The 20,064-nt window shown below is 44.0% G+C and overlaps 1 protein-coding gene across 1 annotated transcript; it reads right to left on the reverse strand.

The window, feature by feature from the left end:
* Nucleotides 1-551: 551 nt before the first annotated feature.
* Nucleotides 552-18,781, reverse strand: LOC141258626 (uncharacterized). Its single transcript, XM_073673587.1, has 2 exons — nt 18,592-18,781; nt 552-1,513 (listed from the first exon to the last, which is right to left on the reverse strand). The coding sequence occupies exons 1-2, from the start codon at nt 18,779-18,781 to the stop codon at nt 552-554; spliced, it is 1,152 nt and encodes a 383-aa protein (XP_073529688.1).
* Nucleotides 18,782-20,064: the final 1,283 nt, after the last annotated feature.

The raw sequence follows: 20,064 nt of genomic DNA on the forward strand, positions 1-20,064 counted from the left end.
TGCACCCCATCCCTCCTCCAAAACTCCCCTTTGCCCGACTCTAAATCTACTTGACGTATAGTCAACGTAGAACCATGAGCCACATCACCGCCCTATTCACTTTTATCCTGGCTCTATTAATTCCCTCGTTTGACTGGGCCCCTCGCCAAACTTGTCGTGGAACGATGTCGGACCAAATTACCAAAACCTTCAGAAACATTGCGCACAATCTCAATATATCGAATTTGATGTCCTTGATGAGTTCGCTACAAGACCTCTTACCCAGGTCATTGCCTCCCAAGTGTAGCACCAACAAATCAGGGGCCCGATCAAGCCTCACAAAGTGATGGAATTCAGCCGAGAGTTGCCGCCACACCATTCCCCACTTCCCAATCCACCGCAGAATGGCTTCGTCATCCAAGAATCCTAACTGACGAGCGGCCGGCCGTATTGCTGCCCGTAATGCAGCCCAGAAGACAAAAGAGTGGCCCATGATCCATACAAGCCAGGGACCCTCATCTGTGAAGTCAAGCATAATACAATTCTAACAAGAGCTCCGAACATTCTCTTGATTATAACCATGCCGGGCGTATATAAGATCTAAACCGTATAGATTCCCACCGTTCGATCTTCTTGACTAGCTCGTCACCCAGCTCCCTCCTGGCTGCCTCAGTGGCTGCCCCAATCCTGAAGGAGTGACCGCTATAATCTTTTGGCGAGATACCGCCAGCCTCAAGACACTGTTTAAACACTGCTAAAAACTGGTATCGAGATAGAAAAGAACCATCTTCATGTTTCAATAATGGTGAACTGTGGCCCCCTGGACCCAAGCCAAATTTTCTCACACAGCGTACCCGACACATGACGGACCCGACCACTGAGAACAGCACCACTTTACACCCTTTTCTGAATTGATCCGTTTTTGAAGACTGAATGAATACTTCTATTCTATCCAAATATAAATTCACGTCCTCTTTTGAAAGACCCCCACCAACGAATCTTGATGGGCTAACCAACTCACTCAAATGCAAGGCCCCAAAAAAAGCCAGAGAAAAGACTAGCCTAAATAATTTGATCTCCCATGGGGACTTACATACTGACGCGAGTAGCTGCCCTAGTGTCAACAATAGTTCATACGATTCAGGCCGTCTCCAATCTCTCACCTTCCAACCCTTCCGCCAACCTTTTAGTGTCTGGCGAACCAAGATTGTTTTGGTTACGTCCGGAAGACCCCTCACTTTAAAGCCAAAGGCTAAGCCTGCTATGAAATTATTAATTTTTGACACTGACCAACCTTCCTCCCAGCAATGTCCAACCAATAATAGTAACAGGCTGTCGTCCTCTAAAGAGTGGCCAATCGCCAATTTCCATTCCTCCCACAACTGCCATGCGACCTCATATGATGACCAGGTCCTCGCAGATAATGATTGGCCAATCAGATTCCTTACAGCTCGAAGGGAAGATTCCGTAGTTCTGGGGGGCATACCAAACCTGTCATTGACGCCTGAGGTGCCAGCAGCTGGAACTGATCCCACTGCGAATGAGAAATAGCATTGGCGATCGGATTTAGGGCAACCAACTTAAACTCCACCACTATTCACATGTTCAACGATAGACTCATTAATACAAGCCTTTGCAATACTTTCATCACCGGTGGTGATGCGGCCGCCAGAGAATTGATAGCGGACACTACCCCTTCGTTCTCACTGGAAAAACAGAATTTTTTGTTCTGAAAATACTCCCTCCACAGCGCTAAAGAGACCACAATAGGGAAAAGATTGATCAATGTAGGATTACCCAACAGATTCCTCCGGCCATTTTTCCCCAATCCAACTGCCTCGGAAAAAGATAGCAAAACCATGCTGCCCTGACACATCCATGAACAATTCCAATTCGTTAGCGTTCACCACCTGTGCAATCCAGACCGACTTGCCGTTATATGCCTCCAAAAAACGAGCCCACACTCCCAAGTCGTCCCACAACTCCTTCCACAACCTGATAAAGTCCCTAAAGTCAAACATGGCGGAGGTTCCCTGATGTTTTGGGGTTGCTTTGCTGCCTCTGGCACTGGACTGCTTGACCGTGTGCATGGCATTATGAAGTCTGAAGACTACAAACAAATTTTGCAGCATAATGTAGGGCCCAGTGCGAGAAAACTGGGTCTCCCTCAGAGGTCATGGGTCTTCCAGCAGGACAATGACCCAAAACACACTTCCAAAAGCACTATAAAATGGTTTGAGAGAAAGCACTGGAGACTTCTAAGGTGGCCAGTAATGAGCCCAGACCTGAATCCCATAGAACACCTGTGGAGAGATCTCAAAATGTCAGTTTGGAGAAGGCACCCTTCAAATATCAGTGACCTGGAGCAGTTTGCCAAAGAAGAATGGTCTACAATTCCAGCAGAGCATTGTAAGAAACTCATTGATGGTTATCGGAAGCGGTTGTTCGCAGTTATTTTGGCTAAAGGTTGTGCAACCAAGTATTAGGCTGAGGGTGACAATACTTTTGTCTGGCCCATTTTTGGAGTTTTGTGTGAAATGATCAATGATTTGATTTTTGCTTCATTCTCTTTTGTGTTTTTTCCTTGCAAGCAAATTAAACGAAGATAATAATACCAAAGAATTTGTGATTGCAATCATTTTCAGGAAGAAACTGAGTATTATCTGACAGAATTGCAGGGGTGCCAATACTTTTGGCCACCACTGTAATACAGCACACAAAATTCAACTTCCTGAGAAGAGACTGTAACTCACGCAATGTAATTTTTTGCAGCTTTCTGACTCTGGATACCTATTCCAACAAATCAACAACTTTATCAACGGGTAGCCTGCACTCCATTTTGACTGTATCAATTAGAATCCAGAGAAAACTCAAAGACGTCACCGGACCCACAGTCTTTTCAACTGCCAATGGCACTCCAAACTTCTTAGCCACGCTCTCCATTGTATGCAACAACACCGAACAGATGGGAGAATTAGCCGGATCAACATACAAAAAATCATTCAAATAATGGATGCAAGAATTTAGTCTGGAAAAATCCCTGACAACTCATTCAAGAAAGGTGATAAAAGTTTCAAAGTATGCACAGGACAGCAAGCAACCCATTGAGAGACACCGGTCTATAAAAAAGCTGCCGTTCCAAGAACAACCCAGTAGGTGCATGCTGTCCGGGTGTACTGGTAACAGTCTAAAGGCTGCCTCTGTGTCAGCCTTCACCAATAGTGTCTCTTTACCAAAATAATGGACCCAGCTAACTGCCATATCGAATGAAGTATAACTCACCGAACACAAATCTGGGTCAATACCATCATTCACCGACATGCCCTTTGGAAAGGAGAGGTGATGAATTAGCTTGTATTTATTTGGTTCCTTTTTTGGGACAATGCCTAATGGATACACCCGCAAGTTTTTTATGGGCTTTGAAACAAAAGGACCTGCCATTCTCCCAAAACTACCTCTTTTGCCAATTTTTCCGCAACCACCTCAGGAAACTGTAACGTGGATTTTAATTTTTTTGTATTAAATTGAACTTCATTATCGATAAACGGTATCCTAAAACCAACTTCGAAACCTTCTTTTATTAGCAAAGCAGCTGCCCTGTCCGGGTATCTAGTTAGGAAGGGCTGCATCTCTGCCAGTCGCACCGGAGTCACACCTCTTTTCATTACCCTCATTGTTTCTGAACTTCCCCCCTCTGAAGCATTTGGATGCGCTATGGCTGCCACCGCATGAGGAGCAGTCATGTTTTAATTTACATTTATTTCCAAATTTACAAGATCCCTCGTTGAAGAGGAAACATAATCCCTTCTGTACAGCTGCCGAGTGTCCTGTCTGGCAGAGACCGCCGCTGCTCCTGAGAAATAACTGATTAGTTTGCCCTCTCCTACTCGGCGCCGTTACCCTCAGCCATAAGGCAATATCCTTACGGTCCTAGCGGATACTGGATCGTACCGCCTTCCTCTGACGAAATTGTTCATCATAATATAACCACCCTTGTCCCCCATACACCCTATATGCCTCCCCGATTGCATCGATGTAACAAAAGAGCCCTGAACAATTTTCCCGGGGCTTTTTCTCCTATCACACTGGCTACAATTGCGAATGTTTGTAACCAGTTTGTGAAAGTCTGTGGTATCAGACGGTACCTCCGTTTCTCCTCATCCTCTTTCTTCGAATCGTCCTTCAAGCCCTGTCTAGGTTAAAACGTTCCAATGGTAGCAACGAGAATATTTCTATATATTCCCCCTTCGATATTTTTTCCCTCACCTCTGGCTTTAGATGTGCCCCCAAAGTCCCCTCAAAGCATACATATAGTTCTCATTTTGCCATATCATCTAACCTTATATTGTCATCCTTGTCGCCCTCAACCCCCACAGCCTGCTCTGCTCCCGTTACTCCAGTGCTAGATCCATTCATTGACAAATCCCCTCTCGTGCGCCCGCTCTACCTGAACTCTTCAAATCCTCTGTGTTACTGCAGCCCATGCCGCCTTGTCCTGTTTGGGCCGACTGAAAGTTACCCAGCCACGCCGAGGTAGGAGAAACTATGCCCTGGGACGTGTTCGTCCCCGTCCCCAGTAGTAAGGCTAAATCCCTTAAACCCTGCATCAACATACCCATACCTCCGCCAACCCCCCCAGAAATGTCCTGACCGCTTATCGCCTAAAAAGGTAACGGGGGCCTAAAAGGAAAACTTAGCGACGACTCACCTGGCTGCCTAGGTGCTGTGAACCCAGCAGCCGCTGTTACTGAATCCTGATGCCCCTCCATCTGACTATCACAGGGAACGGCCGTTATCACTGGAGTGTTCAAGAGCCATGTAGCTCGAAATGCGTATGGACTGATTTCTGTTATACACACCACCCCTCTTTATTGCTTTGTTGTCTGAGATGCGCAATTTTTCAGCAATTTTATTTTTAAAGGATTTCCAATAAAGATTTTGTGAATTTTTAATTACTCCGGTGTGTTGAGCTGGTTCCAACTCTAATTTCCTCAATTGCCTTCAGCGCTGTGCAGCAGCAAGGATACCGTGCTCCTCCCGGATTGGAACAGCATCTCTGGGGTGAGTTGAATTTTTTCCTATTATTTATTGCCAATAAGGTTGAAAGATAAGATAAGTCCATCCAGTCCAACCAATAATCCTAATGTGTTGATCCAGAGGAAGACAAAAACCCCATGAAGCAGATGTTAATTGCCCCATATTAGAAGAAAAATTCCTTCCTATGTTAACATGATTGTTCTCTAGATGATCATCTAAAGATGGCCACACAACATTTATTTTCAGAGATTCATATAACATTCTGGCCGTTTCTTCAACACTGGTGTCACTTATGCTAGTCTAGACGAAAAGTCTACTGGAGTAAAATGGCATCTTTCAGTCTGGCCATGTGCCAGAATCAGTAATCTGCTATAATTTATGCCACTTTTTGATGGCAGCTTTAATGAATTTGTTGGGCCATGCTTGACCACACTCCCTCCTGCTAAGTCCTGCCCACAATTAGATATGTGGCGGGGTCACCACAAAAATGTGCAACTTTTATATTGCAGAAAACGGGCATAAATTACATGACAAATCCCCCCATTGTGATTCCTCTTTATTTTGGCTCACGGTTGAATCATTATCCCCTTTTCCTTGGTACACACGTGGTCAAAATTGTTGGTACCCCTCGTTTAATGAGAGAAAAACCCACAATCGTCACAGAAATAATTTGAATCTGACAAAAGTAATAATAAATTAAAAATCTATGAAAATAAACATATGAAAGTCAGACATTGCTTTTCCACAGACTTTTTAAAAAAATTAAACTCATGAAATACAGTAGACCTGAACAGAAATGATGGTACTTCTGAAAATAACTTCTGAAGTGGCCTTCTATGAGCACTGACATAAATCCTACTGAGCATCTTTGGAAAGAGCTGAAACATGCCGTCTAGAAAAGGCAACCTTCAAACACGAGACAACTGGAGCAGTTTGTTCATGAGGAGTGGGCCAAAATACCTGTCGAGACGTGCAGAAGTCTCATTGACAGTCACAGGAATTGTTTGATTGCAGTGATTGCCTCAAAAGGTTGTTCAACAAAATATTAAGTTAAGAAGAACCATCATTTCTGTCCAGACCTATTTCATGAGTTTAATATTTTAAAAAGCAGGGTTGAAAAGCAATGACTGACCTTTACCTTTAACATGCTTGTCTATAATTTTCTTTCTAATCTCCTGAGACAACTCTTTCCTTTGCTTCCTCTGGTCCATGTTGAGTGTGGTACACACCATGTCACCAAACAGCACCGTGAGTATCTGTAGCCCTATATACAGGCCCACTGACTGATTACAAGATTGTAGACACCTGTGATGCTGATTAGTGGACACAACTTGATTTAAATGTCCCTTTTGCCACATTATTTTCAGAAGTACCATCATTTCTGTTCAGGTCTACTGTATTTCATGAGTTTAATTTTTTTAAAAATTCTGTGGAAGCCGGGTTGAAAAGCAATGTCTGATTTTCATATGTTTATTTTCATAGACTTTTAATGTATTGTTACTTTTGTCAGATTCAAGTTATTTCTGTGACCATTGTGGGTTTTTCTTTCATTAAACGAGAGGTACCAACAATTTTGACCACGTGTATAAGTATAATATGTCCAATAATCTTGAGATGTAATAACCGCACTTCCATAATTGTCTTCTATTTGTTAGGTTACATCAGCAGCTTTCTTACAAACACTTTCCATGCGTTCCTTTGAGAGACCGGATACCTAATTGTGTAGAGAACATTAGTTATTGGCATGTAATGTAATAAAAGGAAGAATAATAGCTCTCACAAACCTATACAGCTCATTTCATGTGCATTATCCTATTATCGCTACGGTATTAGAGTATGAAATTGTAATTCTTTTGCAAGAAGAGAAAAAAAAGGAAGATAAGAAGCAGAAATATTTCATTTAATACAACTATGTGTAGAGCATTATGACTATTAGGACACCTTCAGAACATTCTTTGGCCGCAAAATGAATTGCTAGAAGTCCCTCATTATGCTCCTTGTTTTCACTCTCAGAACATTTAGAGAATAACTAACCTATCTTCAAGACCTTCATAGTTAGCAGCCACTTGCATTGCCTGCAGATCGGTGGGGTTCCGGGTTCTAAGCCCTACTGATCTTGCAATAGAATCTCAAAAAGTATGCAGCTCAGCAGACAGGAGCGACAGGTCCTGTCTGAGCGAACACACAGACCGGCATACGGATTCAATAGGAAACATAGACCCCATTCTGTGTGCATGCTCAGACAACTGTGCGATCCTGTCTGCTGAGCTGCGCACTTCTCAAAGGTCTATTATAACATTGGAGAGGGTCTCAAGATCTGGACCCCCACAGATCTACAGGCAGTTCATGTGCCAGGTAAATAAGAAAAATCATTAAAATAGTTCAGTTATTCTTTAAACAAGCATCTCTTTCATAATAATAGTGCTGCTCGCTTATAGACTTGGGAGTCGAGGTGAGTAGATATTAGCCCTGAGCGAAGACTAGATCTTGGTACAATTGCCCTTATTAGTTGCCAGCACTAGTTGCAATCATCATAAGGAGCATTTTCCCCAAAATATTGTATATCACTCATCAATCTCCAATGACTACAATCTCAATTTAAAATAAAGAAAACTAAAGGGATTTTCTCGGCTCAAGAGAATTTTTTGCAGTCACTCTGTGTGAATGCATATAGAGATGAGCGGTGTTCGACTCGAACTGTTCGCCAATCTCAAATTCGAGCTGTTTTGGGCGGTGTTCGAGCCGTTCGGCGAACACGAACAATTTGAAAAAAATTCGGCTGTTCGAGGTTATGTTCGATAACTGTTCGTGCACCAAAATCATAACTGGATTTTTTCTCAGTAATGCGGAAAATTAATGTTAATACGCAGTTTGAGTGTACAGCGGGGCGGGGGGAGGGGCAGGGGATGGATCTCTGCATAAATAATGAAGATCTCCATTTTTTTTTCTCTTTCCCGCATTTACAGTGGGGAGGTGCAATCTGTCAGCCTATCAGCAGCGCACACACGGAGCGAAGTGCTTTTTTTCACACAAGCAAGGGCATGTGTCATTGGCAGTGTATGTCACATGTCCTTGCCCTATAAGACCAAGCCATTTTCCCCGTCGCCACCATTTTCTCACTGCTGCAGATGCGTGTTAGACGGCACCGCTGTTGCTGTGTGCGCTATACCTTGTTAATTTCAAGCCAATTTTCGCACAAATCTACAGATAGCTTGGGAGTAGGGAATAGTTGTGATTGCAGTCCTTTTAAGGACTAGGTTACAGCATTTCCTACGACTTTTATCAGGCAGGTCTGTGCTCTTAACTAGATAGATTGTGGGAGTAAAGACTAATTGTAATTGCAGTCCTTTTCAGGACTAGGTTACATCAGTTCCTATCACTTTTATCAGGCAGGTCTGTGCTCTTAAATAGATAGGTTGGGAGTAAAGACTAATTGTAATTGCAGTCCTTTTGAGGGCTAGGTTACATCAGTTCCTATCACTTTTTGCCAGGCAGGTCTGTGCTAGTGCTGTGCAAGTTTTTTTCACAGCATTTGGATAAATCTAGCAAAGCAAATCTTTTTTGGCCTCTTGCAGTGTGTGTTAGTCAGTGGAGTAGCCTATCTGTGTTGCAAGCTACACCACCTGTGTATAGAATACAATTTTTTTTACTGCACCTAGTGAAGTAAAACCTTTTGGGCATAGCATCATTCTATTAGTCGATCTATACTAACCTCCACCCGGTTGCAAATTCAAAATAATTTTTATCTGCATCTAGCTCTGAAAAAATGTTTTGGCTTGTAGCAGTGTGTGGGACTTGTTCTATTAGTCCATCTATACTAACCTCCACCAGGTTGCAAATTCAATATAATTTTAATCTGCATCTAGCTCTGAAAAAATATTTTGGCTTGTAGCAGTGTGTGGGACTTGTTCTATTAGTCCATCTATACTAAGCTCCACCAGGTTGCAAATTCAAAATAATTTTTATCTGCATCTAGCTCTGAAAACATATTTTGGCTTGTAGCAGTGTGTGGGACTCGTTCTATTAGTCCATCTATACTAACCTCCACCAGGTTGCAAATTCAATATAATTTTTATCTGCATCTAGCTCTGAAAAAATATTTTGGCTTGTAGCAGTGTGTGGGACTTGCTCTATTAGTCCATCTATACTAACCTCCACCAGGTTGCAAATTCAATATAATTTTTATCTGCATCTAGCTCTGAAAAAATATTTCAGCTTGTACAAGTGTGTGGGACTTGTTCTATTAGTCCATCTATACTAACCTCCACCAGGTTGCAAATTCAATATAATTTTTCTCTGCATCTAGCTCTGAAAAAATATTTTGGCTTGTAGCAGTATGTGGGACTTGTTCTATTAGTCCATCTATACTAACCTCCACCAGGTTGCAAATTCAATATAATTTTAATCTGCATCTAGCTCTGAAAAAATATTTTGGCTTGTAGCAGTGTGTGGGACTTGTTCTATTAGTCCATCTATACTAACCTCCACCAGGTTGCAAATTCAATATAATTTTTATCTGCATCTAGCTCTGAAAAAATATTTTGGCTTGTAGCAGTGTGTGGGACTTGTTTTATTAGTCCATCTATACTAACCTCAACCAGGTTGCAAATTCAATATAATTTTTATCTGCATCTAGCTCTGAAAAAATAATTTGGCTTGTAGCAGTGTGTGGGACTTGTTCTATTAGTCCATCTATACTAACCTCCACCAGGTTGCAAATTCAATATAATTTTTATCTGCATCTAGCTCTGAAAAAATATTTTGGCTTGTAGCAATGTGTGGGACTTGTTCTATTAGTCCATCTATACTAACCTCCACCAGGTTGCAAATTCAATATAATTTTTATCGGCATCTAGCTCTGAAAAAATATTTTGGCTTGTAGCAGTGTGTGGGACTTGTTCTATTAGTCCATCTATACTAACCTCCACCAGGTTGCAAATTCAATATAATTTTTATCTGTCTAGCTCTGAAAAAATATTTTGGCTTCGGCTTGTAGCAGTGTGTGGGACTTGTTCTATTAGTCCATCTATACTAACCTCCACCAGGTTGCAAATTCAAAAATATTTCGGCTTGTAGCAGTGTGTGGGACTTGTTCTATTAGTCCATCTATACTAACCTCCACCAGGTTGCAAATTCAATATAATTTTTATCTGCATCTAACCCAGCCAATACTTTTGGGCTAGTACCACAGTTTGGCCACTCAGCTCTGCTTGGTTCCCATCAATTGTTTTTTGTGCAAACAACTCCAGAGTTGTCAATTAGTTAACCACCAAAATTAGTGGAAAAAGGCCTGCTGCTGGTGGAAAGGGGAATAGGCGTGTTGGGAAGGGAAAAAAAGGTTGTGTCCATGGGGTAGGTGTTAAAGCAACAGTAACATCTGCAGAAGAAAGACAATCTTCCAGCCAAACTAAGATGTCTACTTCTTTTAGCGGACAATGTGATAAGATCCCTTTCTTACGGCCACGCCAATCACTACAAATTCCAGATGAGGCACAAAAACAGCAGGTGCTTCAACGGATATCAAGTGCTCCTTTAAGTGGGCTCTCCTCCACCTCAATTTCAACATCACAAATACTCCAGTCCTCAGAGGTGTCACCCCAATCGCACTTGCTTCCTCACAGCTCCCAAGTCTCCAGCTGCCCATCTGAGTATGGGGTAGAACAGATGGTTGAGTCTGCAGAGCTGTTTACTCATACTACAGCCTGGGAATCAGAGGTCGGCTTCTGTGAATCCAGACGAGGAAATGATCTGCACTGATGCCCAGAATCTTTATGAGTCGGATCCAGGACCAGACGCAGAAGGTTCTGACCATAATGTAGACCCTCGTTACCAAACTGTAACTCCTGTTGGTGGAGACAATGAGGAAGACGATGATGAGAATACCTGATTGGAGAGACAACTTGAGTTTTTTGTCAGGGCAGGAAGAGGTTGGCTCTGAGGACGATGGGTGTGATAACACACAGGGTGATGATGACGAGGTTGGAGATCCCACTTACTGTCAACCCACAGTCAGCCAGTCGATGAGGTCAGCAGAGGAGGTAGAGGAGGATGCTAGTGACGACGAGGTCAGGTTGCGCCTTCCTGGACAGAGACGTAGTACTGGAAGCACGTCAACAACTGCATCCTCAAACACAACTCTGCCTCTGACCACAAGTCGTGGTGGCTCTTCAGGTCACATGGGTGCTAAGCCTTGCATAGCCTGGGCATTTTTTCAGATCGATAAGGATGACCCAACTCGTGTTATCTGTAACATTTGTCAGCAAAAGCTAAGTAGAGGCCAAAAAATACATAGTTTGAGTACTTCATGCATGAACCGGCACATGGTTATGAAGCATAAGTTGCAGTGGGAAGCTCACTGTGCTACAATGCGGCCTAGCCGGCCGGGCCAACCGCCGTCAGCCACATCTTGTGCAGCCGCGGCCTCTAAATCCTCTGTGACTGGGGGGACAGCAGTCACATGTCCGCCTGCATCTTCCTCACAGACCGGCAGTTTGCCGGGGACACCCTTCTCAACCCCGTCTAAGCACAACAGCCAGCCCTCGGTCCCTCAGATGTGGACAAGTAAAAGACCATTTCCTCCTAGCCATGAGAAAGCTAAGAGGTTGAATTTCACCATCTGCAAGCTCTTGGCTACAGAAATGCTGCCTTTCCGCCTGGTGGACACAGAGGATTTTTGAGACCTTATGTCCGTCGCAGTGCCCCAGTACCAGATGCCCAGTCAGCACTACTTCTCAAAGAAAGGTGTGCCTGCGCTCCACCAGCATGTCGCACACAACATGACCGCTTCTTTGAGAAACTCTGTGTGTGACAGGGTGCATTTCACCACAGACACTTGGACGAGTAAGCATGGACAGGGGCGTTACATGTCGCTGACTGGGCATTGGGTAACTATGGTGACAGCAGGACAAGGGCCTGCTGTCCAAGTCTTGCCGTCCCCGCGAGTTGTGCGTCAATCCTCTTTATCTCAAAGTTCCTCCACTGCTTCTGCCTCCTCAACCTCCTCTCGGTCCTCCACCTGCACCCAAAGCCTGTCTGGTCATGCCACAAGCTTTCTAACTGCGCAGAAGGGATCCTGCACACCTCCTTACTATGCTGGCAGCAGGGCTCAACGTCATCAGGCAGTTTTTACTTTGAAATGTCTGGGAAATGTGAGTCACACAGCTGAGGAGTTGTGGTCAGCTCTGGAGAACCAGTTTCATGAATGGTTGTCTCCACTGGACCTGAAACCAGGGAAGGCCGCGTGCGACAATGCTGCAAACCTGGTTGCGGCCCTTCGCCGGGGCAATGTCACACACGTGCCTTGTATGGCTCACGTGTTGAACCTGGTTGTCCACCAATTTTTAGCCCACTATCCCGAACTAGATGGCCTTCTGCAAAGGGCACGGTCCCTGTGTGCTCACTTCCGCCGTTCGCATCCCGCAGCTCAGCGACTTACATCTCTACAGAAGTCGTTGGGCCTGCCACTTCACCGGCTACAATGCGATGTGCCTACCCGGTGGAATTCAACTCTGCACATGTTGCAGAGACTGTGGCAGCACCGACAAGCTCTGGTGCAATACGTTCTGACGTATAGCCTTGGCCAACGAGATCCAGAGGTGGGGCAAATCACGCTGGAGAAGTGGTCTCAGATCAGGGACCTATGCACCCTTCTGCACAGTTTTGAAATGGCGACGAAGATGTTTAGTGCTGATGATATCATTATCAGCATGACTATTCCAGTGATTTACATGCTGGAGCACATGTTAAACAGAATTCGGAGTCAGGTGGTGGCACAAGAGGAGGTGGAGGAAGTAGAGGAGGAGGAGTTGTATGCGGAAGGGCTAACATCTGCAAGGTCCAGATGGTCGGCAGCACCAAGGCGGCAGGCATTTGAGGGTGGGGGAGATGGTTTTACCAGGGCGCATGGTAGCAGCCAAACTAGTGAGGAAGGTGCAGGAGCCCAGGAAGAAGTGGAGGACGAACTGATGGAAGACTCATCAGATGAGGGAGACTTTGATCACATTTCTGTTGTGCGAGGTTGGGGGGAGAGGGCAGAGGAAGGAAGCATGATTGTTACCTCGCCACCAACACAACAGGGACTTGGTGCTCCTGGATGCGCAAGACACATGAGTGCCTTCTTGCTGCACTACCTGCAACATGACCCTCGAATTGTGAGAATTAGAAATAATCCTGACTACTGGGTTGCCACACTGTTAGATCCCCGGTACAAAAGTAAATTTGCAGAAATTATTCCTGCCATAGAAAGAGATGCACGCATGCAGGAGTATCAGCAGAGACTGTTGCAGAATCTTACATGTGCTTTTCCACAAAACACTAGTGGTGCACGTAGTGAATCTCACAGTTCCAACTTGCCAAACGTGGGACCGTCGAGTGTTCAGCACTCAAAAAGTAACAGAAACACAGTATCTGCTGGTAACATCAATTTTGCTGAATCATTTCACCACTTTTTTAGCCCATCCTTTGCAAGGCCACAGGAGACAAGAAGTCTGGCACATAGTCAACGCCTAGAGACGATGGTACAGGAGTATCTCCAAGTAAACATTGAAGCCATGACTGTGTCACTGGACCCTTGCTCTTTTTGGGCTTCCAATCTGGATAAATGGCTGGAGCTCGCCACTTACGCCTTGGAGATCTTGTCATGCCCCGCAGCCAGTGTTCTGTCTGAACGTGTGTTCAGCGCTGCTGGTGGTGTGCTGACAGATAAGCACACGCGGCTCTCCACTGATAATGTAGACAGACTCACGTTCATAAAGATGAACAAATCATGGATCCGAAACGACTTTTCTACCCCTGTGTCATCCTGGGGAGAGTAAAAGCTTGATGATTTGTTAAAATCACCTCACCAACCGTTTTAAGCTTTCAAATTACTAATCATGTTTATCTGTATCTTGGCTGGAAAATAATTTGGGCCTTGTAGCAGTGTGCAGTACTGATTCTATTAGGCCATCTATACTAAACTCCACCAGATTTAAAATTACTAATCATGTTTATCTGTATCTTGGCTGGAAAATAATTTGGGCCTTGTAGCAGTTTGCAGTACTGATTCTATTAGGCCATCTATACTAAACTCCACCAGATTTAAAATTACTAATCATGTTTATCTGTATCTTTGCTGGAAAATAATTTGGGCCTTGTAGCAGTTTGCAGTACTGATTCTATTAGGCCATCTATACTAAGCTCCACCAGCTTTCAAATTAATAATAATTTTTAGCTGCATCTAGCCCAGAAAATAATTTTGGGGCTCCTAGATGCGCAAGACACCTGAGTGCTTTCTTGCTGCACTACCTGCAACATGACCCTCAGATTGTCAGAATTCAAAATAATCTTGACTACTGGGTTGCCACACTCTTAGATCCCCCACACTCTTCGATCAACCTTTTCATTTTAATAAAGAACAAAAAAATGGTCATTTTTGAAATTATAAGCATTAGCAGGTTATTACAAACTGAAATCAAACAGTTTTCAACTCAAAACTTTATTCTAGGTGATGTTACATTTGCACATAGGACCCCTTGTTCGAAAGGAGCTTCTGATCTCTCTCGTCCATTGAATTTGTCAGGTTTTGGATGGTTTCTGCTTCAATTGTTTTGCATGAGGACAGAATACCCTCCCAGAGCTGTTGCTTAGATGTGAACTGCCTCCCGCCATCATAGACACTCCTTTTGATGATGCTCCAGAGGTTCTGAATGGGGTTGAGGTCAGGGGAGCATGGGGGTCACACCATAAGTTTGTCCCCTTTTATGCCCATATCAGCCAGAGATGCAGATATGTTATCTGCAGCATGAGACGGTGCATTATCATGCATGAAAATGATCTTGTTGCAGAATACACGGTTCTTCTTCTTGAACCATGGCAGGAAGTGCTGTTTGAGAAACTCCACATACATTATGGAGTTCATCTTTACCCCTTCAGTGATCCTAAAGGGGCCGACAATCTCTCTCCCCATGATTCCAGCCCAAAACATTACTCCACCTCCTCCTTGTTGGCGCCGTAGCCGTGTTTGCATGGGGTGTCCATCAACCAGCCATCCTCCACTCCATCCATCTGGATCATCGAGCGTTGCACGGCACTCATCGGTGAACAAAACAGTTTTGAAGTCAGTCTTCATGTATTGTTTGGCCCACTGGAGCCGTTTCTGCTTGTGTACAGTGGATAGAGGAGGTCGACAGGATGGCCTACGCACAGCTGCAAACCTCTGAAGGACCCTGCATCTTGTTGTTCGCGGGACGTTGGAGGCACCAGCAGCTTCAAAAGCTTGTCTGCTGCTATGACAAGGCTTTTTTGCCGCTGCTCTTTTAACCTGACATAATTGCCTGTAGGAAAGAGTCCTCAATTTGCCCTTATCAGCACGCACACGTCTGTACTGTGAATCAGCTACATACTTCTTGATTGTGCGATGATCAGGATGAAGTGTCTTGGCAATGTTGATTGTAGTCATGCCTTGACCTAAACACTCCACAATTTGTTGCTTCTCAGCAGCCGACACATCCTTTTTCTTTCCCATTTTGGCAGAAAATGTAGGCTGCTTAATAATGTGGGACAGCCTTCTTAAGTAGTCTTGCCTTTGATTGGACACACCTGCCAAACTAATTAGCACAGGTGTCTGCAATTGCTTACAGTGATATAAAGAGCTCTGACACACGTCACCATCAATGAGTTTAACTGACAAACAAAAAAATTCTTACCTTATCACTCCTAAACACTTTTTGCATAATAATTTGGAACACAGTGTACATGTGCTTTTCCACAAAACACCAGTGGTTCACGTAGTGAATCTTACAGTTCTAACTTGCCAACCATGGTCTGTATGGAGTTGTTCAATAAAGGGCCCAAAATTAAGATAACATAGACGGGAGAGGTCTCTATGAATATGAATCCCTAAGTTTTTGATACCCTGTGAGGGCCAGGCAAGGGGAAAGTTGGACTGGATGGAATCCTGTATGGATTTGGGGAGGGAGACATCGAGGGCCTCAGACTTCGCTGCATTGATTTTAAAATTTGACCATGTAACAAAGTGATCTATTTCAGCCATAACAGCAGGGATGGATATATGTGATTGAGTGATATATACTAGGACATCATCAGCAAATGCAGAGCACTTGTACTCGGTGCCTCCCACCTCAATCCACCTAATATTGGGGTTATGGCGAATTGATGAGAGCAGGTGCTCCGTCACTAGGATGTATAAGAGAGGGGACAGAGGACATCCCTGCCTTGTCCCATTGGTGATTATGAAAGGTAATGAAAATGTTCCATTTATCTTCAGCCTAGGTGACGTATTGCGATACAGGGCCGTGATTTTGGCTATAAAAGGGTCCCCTAGACCCCTACCCCAAGTGTTTAAGAGAATAATATATGGCATGCCAGGAGACTCTATGAAATGCTTTCTCAGCATCTAACGAGAGTATCTAATTACAAATTTTTAACTGCATCTAGCCCAGGAAATACTTTGTGCCTAGTAGCAGTGTCTGCTAGTCAGCGGATTATCCCAGCTGCTAAGCAAGCTACACCACCTGTAGTTTGGACACTTAATTTTTTCAAAGGAAATGCTTCGGGCCCCCGGGACACTCAGTGAAGAGCATCGGGGAGGCACCCCAAGGCACAGGGGCTGGGACTGGCGGTAGGATGCCTTGCGGTGGACCGCCAAGCTCGATCCTTATAAAAGCTTTTTAACTGCAGCAGCTTTAGTGGACGCTACTGGAGCTGGAATTACGCAGCTGCTGGCATGAGACTTGCCCTCCAATAGATCCTTGTAAAAGGATTTAAATTGTACTCATTCAAATTAGAGAGACAATTTAAATTAAAAAGATTAGACCTGCCTCCATCACAGGGGGGCTCGCTCGACCCACCAGCGGACAGGCACCAGTATTGGGAGAGGGGGGCTGGCCGTCAGGGTCCACCGCGGCTCTGGCACAAACCCGGCGACATGGAGGTCGCATGGGCAGGAACGGACTGGCCGTGTCGGCTTCGCACTTTTTTGGTTTTAGAAGGGCATGACATGCCTATATCTGTGTCTCCCCCTCCTTTTACTCCTCCACCTCTTTTCTTTTCGCATGACTATATGTACTTGTCACTCTTCCATGTGTTAGTTGTGTCTTCTGAGCAGTTTGTCAGCTTTTGGACACCTTTGAAGGTGTTTTCTATGTGTTTCTATGTGCTTTTGTTTGCCTGCCATTGGTTTTAACGGTGTTCGAAGGTGTTCGACGAACAGTTCGACGAACAGTTCGGCAAACATACGGGTGTTCGACGAACCGAACCGAACTCGAACACTACGGGGGTGGCTCAACACTAAATGCATATTGCTGAATCAGGCCAGTGTGCATTGTCAGGATTCCCCTCTATTTCCAGCGTGATTGGGCAGTCCTGTGACCCCAATATGTGATTTGAAGTCACGTGTCACTAGATTCTCATCTGCTTCTCTCAATATTCTATTTAATTCTTGGGACTTGGTGGTTCCTGATACCCAGCTATACTACACTGGAGCACAACTTGCCACAATTATTCATTAGGGTGGTCTGGAAAAACAAAATTGTTGGTAATTGACAAAATTGTTGACACCCTTTTGATAAAGTAAGAAAAACCCACAGTGGTCACTGAAGTAGCTTGAAACTGATAAAAGTAAATTTCTATTTCAATTTACTAACAACTGATTAAAATCAGACATTGCTTTTGAATTGTGGTTCAACAGAAAAATTTAAAATGAAAAAGAAAAACCTCATGAAACTGGCGTGTACAAAAATGATGATTCCCTTAATTTAAAATTTTCTTTCACAATCTTTTGAGGCAATCACTGCAAACAAACTATCTCTGTAACTCTCAATGAGACTTCTGCCCCTGTCCTTAGGTATTCTGGCCGCTCCTCATGAGTAAACTGCTCCAGCCGTCTCAGATGTGAAGGCGCTTTCTCCAGACGTCCTGTTTCAGCTTTTTACACAAATGTTCAATAGGATTTAGATCAGGGCTCATGGAATCCACTTCAGAAGAGTCCAATGCTTTGCTCTTAGCCACTCTTGGATGATTTTAGCTGTATATTTTGTGTCATTATCCTGTTGGCGAACCCAAGACCTGTAACTCAGATCAAGCTTTCTGACACGGGACATCAAATTTCACTCCAGAATGCCTTGATAATTTGGAGATTTCATTGTACCTTGCACAGATTTAAGGCCCCCCTGTGCCAGATGCAGCAAAGCAACCACAAAACATAACCCAGCCCCCTCCATGTTTCACAGTACGCACAATGCTTTTTTTGGTATGCTTCAATTTTTGAATGTGTCAAAAAGCTCCAGTTTTGTCATCTGCCCAAAAGACATTCTCTAAGAAGCTTTGTAGCTTGGCAATATGGATTTTGTCAAGTTCCAGTCTAGCTTTTTTATGATTTGCATTCAACAGTGGTTTCCTCCTTGGTTATCTTACATGAAGTCCACATTGGACAAGACAGTGATGGATGGAGGCGATCTGACACTGATGTACCTTGACCATGGAGTTCACCTCTAATCTCTTTGGAAGTTGTGCCGGGCTGTTTGGTTACCATTGCGATTATCCCTATCTTCAATTTGTCATCAATTTTCATCTTGCCAGGGAGGTTGGCTACAGTCCTATAGACCATAAAGTTCTGAGCAACTGTAGTAACAGGAACATCAAGCTGTTTGGAGATGGTCTTAAAGCCTTTACATTTAACATGTTTCTCTTTAACTTTCTTCCTATTCTCCTGAGACCAATCTCTTCTTAACTTTCTTTGGTCCATGTTCAGCGTGGTAAACACCATGATACCAAACAGCACAGTGACTACTTTTCACTCTTCAAATAGGCAGACTGACTGACTATAGGTTTGTAGACACCTGTGAAGCTAATTACATGACACACCTTAGTTTCACAAGTGCCTATAGTCAAATTATTTTCAATCTTTTCTAGGGGTAACATTATTTTTGTCAAGGTCATTTTTATTAGTTAGTTTTTTTTAATTTTATGTTGAATGTTTATCCAAAAGAAATGTTTGATTTTTATTAGTAGATATTCAGTAGATTAAATTAAAAATTACTTTTGTCAGTTTCCAGATATTTCATTGACCATTGTGGGTTTTTCTTTAAGAGAAAGGCACCAACAATTTTGTTCACGTGTGTAGGCACTTACAAGCAGTGATTACAGATGATTTATCCACTCAGAAAACTATTCCAAGATGTACAATTCTGATAATGGGGCATGCATCCACCCTTTTCTAAGAAGCCTCTATTATACATCCCGCTGTGGCCAGAAAGGTCTAGGCAAGTGTTGTGACTTCTAGTACATCCTTCACCTCAATGCATATGTAGGGATGTGTACTATCTTACTCTATTCCTGTCCCTGAAGGCGCATCTGTTTCCCTGAAGACAAAAGAAGCGCCATGTGAATACCATTGTGCGGTTTTATATGTAGAAGTAACATGCCGAATGGCAAAAGAAGGTCAAGTCGTTGAAGCAGGTGTTGTGGACAGGAGGACTGCGGCCGCTGCAGGATCTACCAGAACCCTCTGTGAAGCTTCTTCATCTGGAACCGGACAATGAGTTCAAGGATTCCTTGTCAGTCTCTGAGCCCAAACGCTACTCCCAGGTAGAAGGATCCGTATCAGGGTGACCAAAACCCTGAGGCCGGGCGGCGCTGCTGAAGGTGATGGTGGCGGCCCTCACAGTAAGTAGACCTTAGCCCCCTGGAGCGGTCCCACTTCAGATGGTGGCCACGGTTCCATTGCCCCGGGTCTACGTGGAATAGCCCTCGTACCCCGTTAAGGCTAAGTGATTGGCCAAAGTTGTACAGAAAAAGAAGGAGAAAGAAAAGTGGGTGCAGGCCCAGCTACAGCGTCCCGGAGGTGGCGAGTTTGATGACATGGGGAGTAGTGCGGCACTACAAGTCTGCAAAGGGACAAAGGGATACTGGTTTATCCAGGAGGTGGTCACGGGCGGTAAAGTGTATGTGAACGCCTTGCCACATGGGTCCTACACGCTGTAAACAGGAGACCGCCTCCGTTTTGCTCAAGAAAACACACTGCGCTTGTTAACTACCTATATTGGGCAA

This window comes from Phyllobates terribilis, unplaced genomic scaffold, assembly GCF_046119375.1.
Source record: "Phyllobates terribilis strain yellow unplaced genomic scaffold, ASM4611937v1 Scaffold_3__8_contigs__length_932513732, whole genome shotgun sequence".
NCBI lineage: Eukaryota > Metazoa > Chordata > Amphibia > Anura > Dendrobatidae > Phyllobates > Phyllobates terribilis.